Below are 8,640 nucleotides of genomic sequence, written 5' to 3' on the forward strand. Positions count from 1 at the left end.
GCACTGTACTTTATATACCCACCACCGGGGAACTATTCAGTACTCTGTACACCCCGAACCGGGAGACTATTACTCCGCACTGTACTTTATATACCCACCACCGGGAGACTATTACTCCGCACTGTACCTTATATACCCACCACCGGGAGACTATTACTCCGCACTGTACCTTATATACCCACCACCGGGAGACTATTACTCCGCACTGTACCTTATATACCCATGTAAAATACTCCACTGGGGAACTACTACTACTCAGTACTTTATATACCCACCACCACCGGGGGAACTACTCAGTACCCTGTACTTTATATACCCACCACCACCTGGAGACTATTACTCCTCACTGTACTTTATATACCCACCACCGGGGAACTACTCAGTACTCTGTACACCCCAAACCGGGGAACTACTCAGTACACCCCAAACCGGGGGAACTACTACTACTCAGTACTCTGTACACCCCGAACCGGGAGACTATTATGACGCACTGTACTTTATATACCCACCACTGGGGAACTACTACTACTCAGTACTTTATATACCCACCACCACCGGGGGAACTACTACTCCGCACTGTACTTTATATACCCACCACCGGGGAACTACTACTACTCAGTACTTTATATACCCACCACCACCGGGGGAACTACTACTCCGCACTGTACTTTATATACCCACCACCGGGGAACTACTCAGTACTCTGTACACCCCGAACCGGGTGACTATTACTCCGCACTGTACTTTATATACCCACCACCGGGGAACTATTCAGTACTCTGTACACCCCGAACCGGGAGACTATTACTCCGCACTGTACCTTATATACCCACCACCGGGAGACTATTACTCCGCACTGTACCTTATATACCCATGTAAAATACTCCACTGGGGAACTACTACTACTCAGTACTTTATATACCCACCACCACCGGGGGAACTACTCAGTACCCTGTACTTTATATACCCACCACCACCTGGAGACTATTACTCCTCACTGTACTTTATATACCCACCACCGGGGAACTACTCAGTACTCTGTACACCCCAAACCGGGGAACTACTCAGTACACCCCAAACCGGGGGAACTACTACTACTCAGTACTCTGTACACCCCGAACCGGGAGACTATTATGACGCACTGTACTTTATATACCCACCACTGGGGAACTACTACTACTCAGTACTTTATATACCCACCACCACCGGGGGAACTACTACTCCGCACTGTACTTTATATACCCACCACCGGGAGACTATTACTCTGCACTGTACCTTATATACCCACCACTGGGGAACTACTACTACTCAGTACTTTATATACCCACCACCACCGGGGGAACTACTACTCTGCACTGTACTTTATATACCCACCACCGGGAAACTACTCAGTACTCTGTACACCCCAAACCGGGGAACTACTACTACTCAGTATTCTGTACACCCCGAACCGGGAGACTATTACTCCGCACTGTAGTTTATATACCCACCACCGGGGAACTACTACTACTACTCAGTACACCCCGATCCGGGTGACTATTACTCTGCACTGTACTTTATATACCCACCACCGCCGGGGAACTACTACTCCTTACTCTGTATACCTATCACCACCAACTACTCTGCACTGTACTTATAGACCCACCACTGGGGAACTACTACTACTCATTACTCTGTACACCCCGAACCAGGGAACTACTACTACTCATTACTCTGTACACCCCGAACCAGGGAACTACTACTACTCAGTACCCTGTACACCCCGAACTGGGGAACTACTACTACTCAGTACTCTGTACACCCCGAACCGGGGAACTACTACTACTCAGTACCCTGTACACCCCGAACTGGGGAACTACTACTACTCAGTACTCTGTACACCCCGAACTTGGGAACTACTACTACTCAGTACTCTGTAAACCCTGAACCGGGGGAACTACTACTACTACTACTCAGTACTCTGTGCACCAGAACCGGGGAACTACTACTACTCAGTATCCTGCACACCCCCAACCGGGCAACTCAATACTCTGTACACCTATCACCACCACTGGAGAGCTACTACTACTCAGTACTATATATACCCACCACCACCAACTACTCTGCACTTTATTTTATATACCCACCACCACCGGGGATCTACTGTTCCTTACTCTGTACACCCCGAACCGGGTCACTACTTGTTACGCTGTACACCTACCACCACCAGGCTACTTTTACTTTGCACTGAAATCTATAGTCCATCTGCCAGGAAAGTGCTAATGTTGTCTCTGTACACCTACCACCAACCAGTTACTGCTCTGCACTGTACTCTATAGACCAACCAACCTACTACCACCTATAGACCAACCACCAGGTAACCACTGCTCATTACTCCGTACACCTACTACCACCTATAGACCCACCACCAGGTAACCACTGCTCATTACTCTGTACACCTACTACCACCTATAGAGCCACCACCAGGTAACCACTGCTCATTACTCTGTACACCTACTATCACCTATAGACCCACCACCAGGTAACCACTGCTCATTACTCCATACACCTACTACCACCTATAGACCCACCACCAGGTAACCACTGCTCATTACTCTGTACACCTGTACACCTACTACCACCTATAGACCCACCACCAGACAAGCACTGCTCATTACTCTGTACACCTACTACCACCTATAGACCCCCCACCAGGTAACCACTGCTCATTACTCTGTACACCTCCTACCACCTATAGACCCCCCACCAGGTAACCACTGCTCATTACTCTGTACACCTCCTACCACCTATAGACCCCCCACCAGGTAACCACTGCTCATTACTCTGTACACCTCCTACCACCTATAGACCCCCCACCAGGTAACCACTGCTCATTACTCTGTACACCTCCTACCACCTATAGACCCCCCACCAGGTAACCACTGCTCATTACTCTGTACACCTCCTACCACCTATAGACCCCCCACCAGGTAACCACTGCTCATTACTCTGTACACCTCCTACCACCTATAGACCCCCCACCAGGTAACCACTGCTCATTACTCTGTACACCTCCTACCACCTATAGACCCCCCACCAGGTAACCACTGCTCATTACTCTGTACACCTCCTACCACCTATAGACCCCCCACCAGGTAACCACTGCTCATTACTCTGTACACCTCCTACCACCTATAGACCCCCCACCAGGTAACCACTGCTCATTACTCTGTACACCTCCTACCACCTATAGACCCCCCACCAGGTAACCACTGCTCATTACTCTGTACACCTCCTACCACCTATAGACCCCCCACCAGGTAACCACTGCTCATTACTCTGTACACCTCCTACCACCTATAGACCCCCCACCAGGTAACCACTGCTCATTACTCTGTACACCTCCTACCACCTATAGACCCCCCACCAGGTAACCACTGCTCATTACTCTGTACACCTCCTACCACCTATAGACCCCCCACCAGGTAACCACTGCTCATTACTCTGTACACCTACTACCACCTATAGACCCACCACCAGGTAACCACTGCTTATTACTCCGTACACCTACTACCACATATAGACCCTCCACCAGGTAACCACTGCTCATTACTCTGTACACTGACAAGCACCAGGTAACTTTAACTCTGCTCTATACTTTAGACTGACAACACGGAAGCTGCTGCTCATTACTCTATGCATGCATTCACCACAAGGTAGAAATGCTGTGCTCTGTACTCCATACACTCAGCACTGGGTAACTAATACTCTCTACACCAGTACTAAATGTTGTGCACTGTGGTGTGTATACTTATCAACGGGTAACTAAGTGACCCTGAACCGTGTACAGAGACTGACTCCATACACCAGATTACTCAGCTGCTCTTGTATTTGCTTTTGCTAATGATGTACTGTACATTTAATAGTAGCTAACTACTCATCTCCTCAGCCTGATAACTGAGTAGTGTGCTATGTACTGTCACTTTATACATTTAGTATACCCTGTATTGCATATTGTCCATCCCCAAATGACTGATCTTCTCTTTACTACATACTTTAATTTACTTTAGACTGTCATAACTAAGTAACTCGGTTGCTGAGAAGCATATACAATTGCTTTATACTGTACAGTCACTGCCAAGTGACTCAGCTACTCAGCCTGTGCTACCCCTTCTGTGTCTCCAGTCTGTGAATGTCTCCTATAGCATGTCCACAATCTCTGGCCTTCTCTTATAGCATTCCTTAGTCTCTGACCATCTTCTGTAGTAGGTCCACAATCTCTGGCCTTCTCTTATAGCATGCCTTAGTCTCTGACCATCTTCTGTAGTAGGTCCACAATCTCTGGCCTTCTCCTATAGCATGCCTTAGTCTCTGACCATCTTCTGTAGTAGGTCCACAATCTCTGGCCTTCTCCAATAGCATGCCTTAGTCTCTGACCATCTTCTGTAGTAGGCCCACAATCTCTGGCCATCTCTTATAGCATTCCTTAGTCCCTGACCATCTTTTGTAGTAGGTCCACAATCTCTGGCCTTCTCTTATAGCATGCCTTAGTCTCTGACCATCTTGTGTAGTAGGCCCACAATCTCTGGCCTTCTCTTATAGCATTCCTTAGTCTCTGACCATCTTCTGTAGTAGGTCCACAATCTCTGGCCTTCTCCTATAGCATGCCTTAGTCTCTGACCATCTTCTGTAGTAGGTCCACAATCTCTGGCCATCCCTTATAGCATTCCTTAGTCCCTGACCATCTTTTGTAGTAGGTCCACAATCTCTGGCCTTCTCTCATAGCATTCCTTAGTCTCTGACCATCTTCTGTAGTAGGCCCACAATCTCTGGCCATCTCATTCCTTAATCTCTGACCATCTTTTGTAGTAGGCCCACAATCTCTGGCCTTCTCTTATAGCATGCCTTAGTCTCTGACCATCTTGTGTAGTAGGCCCACAATCTCTGGCCTTCTCTTATAGCATTCCTTAGTCTCTGACAATCTTCTGCAGTTGGTCCACAGTCTCTGTGCTTCTTGAGTTAACATTTTCTGATTGAATAGTTATAAATAGCAGACAATTGTAGACGTATTTGCGTTTTTACTTCTCTGGGTTTTTTTCCGTACTTTTCTTTTTCGTATTTGCTTAAAGCCCATCCCCGGTGCAAGGTGCAGAGAATACGTAGGTAGATGCAAAGGAATTCCTGCAGTCCAAGAAAAAAAAAAAAAACTTTATGTAATTATAGACGCGGAGAAGGGGAAGGGAAAGTATTGTCCCCGGTAACCGATCAGATGCGTGTACCAAACGTGTAGAAAAAATTGGTTGGAATTTGGATGCTGTGGACAACGATGGTTTAAAGATGATCTCTGGGCGTAGAGTCCTCCCATCAACTATTCGTCATGGTGGTTTAACAAAGATTCGAATCAAAAGCCTCTTTTAGGTACCCAAATCCATAGTCACGTGACGTGCCAGGTTCTGAGTCTTCTGTCTTCCTCATTGTAGAGTGGGACGGTTGTTCTTTGGGTACCAACGTCTCGTCCTGGGTTGACGTGAACACTTCCTATTAGTTGTTCAGAGGCTGGGTCCTCTCAGGTCTATAAGACTGCAGTGGCTTGATGACATCATGACAAGGATGATGGATAGGGAACTCCGAAAAAATAGTGGGAGGGGAAAAATGAGGACCAAAGTCCCAGGAGAGAACCGACTAGGTGCAGTGGATTTAAATGAAGAATCGAGGTAGAGCAAGTAGGTAATATAGTTGATACCCGGTACCCACTTGGATATGGTTGCAGGGCTTCCTATTAGAGATATCGGGCAACCAGATGATCGAAGGTATGTGGGGAATATTTCTGTCCTCATGCAGATGGTCGCATCCTGCTCGTCAGGGAGTATTTGGGATGATTTGGAGGCTTGGTGGACCCGATATGGTTGGATAGAATCATGACAAGGAGACTGGTTGGGTTGAGCTCAGTCTACAGCATTGAATCACCAATCTCCGCTCTTGAAAGGGGTCCCAGCGAGGGACACGTGAGGGGTGAATAAAGTAACGTTTTATTTAAAAAAGATGGTAAAGGGGGGGGGGGTCAAACTTTGCCCAGTAATGGGCTTCAATATTATCAGCCTCCCGGTATCTTAGGGAAATGCAGAATTCCCTCTACCTCTGATGAATGTAAACTGGATGACTTATAGCGTACTAAAGCGCTATATATCATAAAAAAATGCTTCTTTTACATAAAATGCTCCTTTCACCTCCTTTTTTGTTGCCTTTTGAACCTCATTGCTGCTGATCTCCTCTATCCTGTCTCAGCCACTTCCTATCTACTTGTGCTCGCTTCAGCATCAGCCACACATCCATGGCCTAGACCGGCCTCCTGATGTTGACAATGGTGGACCATACCTGAGTAATGTATGTCAGCATGTCTCCTCCAGGGGCTCATTTGAGAGGGTGACAACCCAGGAGCACAGCTGGGAGACAGTTGTCACCCCAATGCCTGTACAAAGACCTTCATGGCATGATCACCATGGATTATTTGAACAAAAGCTGCATTTTTTAAAAGTTTGGCCCTCAGCATGTTAAAGGTTATATGAGATTTTAGTAGTTGGGTTTAGATTTACTTTAAAGTGGAATGAGGTTGTGATATCACAAAGCTATCTTTTCCTGAATTTACGGAAATCTTATAATGGACAATGTATGAAGGATAGCGTTGACCCTATCGGCCAATCAACTCATCCCTTTTATTTTCTGCTCTGCTAATATAAACATGGAATAGAGATGCCTATTGGTTACTTCAGGCAGCACATACATGTTAAATCAGGAGGCACAATATGGCGTAACACACTTTGCGTGTGCGTTTTTCTTCTGATGGGTATCCGTGAAACATTTTTGAAGGAACCGGAATGCAACTTTTGACTTTGCATTGGACTGTATGCAGACTTGTTTCAATTTGATTCCTTTTGTCATCAGTCAGCTTGGTATGATTGATGGCTTAATCTGAGACAAATGATTTCTGGTCTTTCAGCGCAGCAAATGGGAAAACCACAGAAAAACTTCCTCTTTCAGGCGTACTTGTGACCTAATTAGTAATTGGCTCGTTCGAAAAGATCGCCATCTGTTCCTTATTATTTTCACAAGACTATCTGGGAAGATGTTGGAAGCACTGACAGCCGTCACCTACAGCTGCAAGTCAGGCCTTTACAACCTGCGCCCTCCAGCTGCTGTTGGACTAACTCCCACCATCCCCTGGCTGCTGTGCATAATGGGCTTTGTAGTATCACAGCAGCTATTTTCACTCCTGGAAGGTGTCCTCCATAAGTCTCATGACTGTGGTTCCTTCCGCATCGTGATTTCTTCATTTCCTATTTCTTGTCTCCTTCCATGACTTTGGTCACCTTGTAGAAACCACTTTGTGATATGTTTGTCTTCACCTCACTTGCTTCTTCTCAGGTACGGGATTAGACGCAGGTCTTGCAGAAGTCCCGAGATGACACAGGTCCCCTGAGAACCTCTCCAGAGGCTTGAAAACATATTTTACGGCATTGGAAACAAGCCTCTGTTCTTTATCTGTGTAACGCTTTCAGTGTCGGCAGGTGCAGAATTTCTTATTGAAAGGACACTGAATATAAAGTAAAGGCGAACTCATGGCAAGCGGCTGAACACATAAATCAAATAAGTATATTGGAGGGGATTTTCCTGCCAAAGGATTTGTAGTTCTTTCCATCCAGACCTGAGATTTATACAGCCCCATAGCCAAGGGGATGACACCACTTGCCCAGCATATCCTATCCTGTTAATATAACATCATCATTGTAATAGGAATACATACTAGGGTTGGTTTTAATAATTCAATCAAAACTTACTTGAAAAATCCCTTTTAAGTAGTGAGTGCTGCCTTCCGTCCACTGTCAACGACTTCCTGGATTCCCAGTGTGCTTTGCATCTCTTAACCTGACCATTGCTGTAATGCAATCCGGATTTCTCAAGATTACATATCCCATCACGCATTGCTTCCAGCAGCAATGATCGTGTTACATTGTTCAGATGCTGAGTTCAGAAAGCAGGCTCTGTGAGAGTTGTGACACCAGGATTGTGTATTGAGGAAGTCCATCCTATGGGCATCTTCAATAACAAACTTCTAGATGGATCTGGTTATTAGGAGTGGGATAGAACTTATGGAAATTCAATATTAATACAGATTTAGTTGTACTTTTTGACCATAGATACCCTTAAGGAATACTCGGTGGTCCTCTATCCAACCTCCAGTTGGAAAATGAAGACTGATTGGTTAGCGCACTCCTAGGGGGGTGTGTGATGTGTCGTGGCCGTTGTGCAGCTCCTTGTGTTATTAGACCGGGGTGTCTAACTGTGAGATACTGAACGTGGGTGGGAATGACAAATGGGCACTCACGTGTGATGAGATGGATGGGCACACAGGTGATGATCTCCTGGTGATGTCCTGGGGTCTGGTCGGGGTGACGGGTGGGTGTCCAGTGGGCAGAAGTGGATCCTTGCAGGGGGGGATTTTTGAGAAACGCGTCAAGAATGGCGTGGAGGAAAGAAAAATTGCAAGGTGGTCAGAATCCATGCAAATATATGATAGAGAAGTACATTCTTACCTGGGTTTGGTGTGTGGCGCTATCAACGACGAAGAACAGGTGGCGAATGGAAAATGTTTTTCCCCCGGGT

General features: G+C 46.3%; 1 protein-coding gene across 1 annotated transcript in view; it reads left to right on the forward strand.

Moving 5' to 3' along the window:
* Positions 1-2,399: 2,399 nt before the first annotated feature.
* SLC9A3R2 (SLC9A3 regulator 2) overlaps positions 2,400-8,640 on the forward strand; it is a gene marked incomplete at its 5' end in the record, with an annotated part of 90,303 nt that continues 84,062 nt past the window's right edge. The window contains one exon of the mRNA XM_018561004.1: positions 2,400-2,411. Coding sequence (XP_018416506.1) covers positions 2,400-2,411 — 12 coding nt within the window. The remainder of the gene's footprint in view (positions 2,412-8,640) is intronic.

This window comes from Nanorana parkeri, unplaced genomic scaffold (assembly GCF_000935625.1).
Source record: "Nanorana parkeri isolate BGI_ZX_2015 unplaced genomic scaffold, ASM93562v1 scaffold19, whole genome shotgun sequence".
Taxonomy (NCBI): Eukaryota; Metazoa; Chordata; class Amphibia; order Anura; family Dicroglossidae; genus Nanorana; species Nanorana parkeri.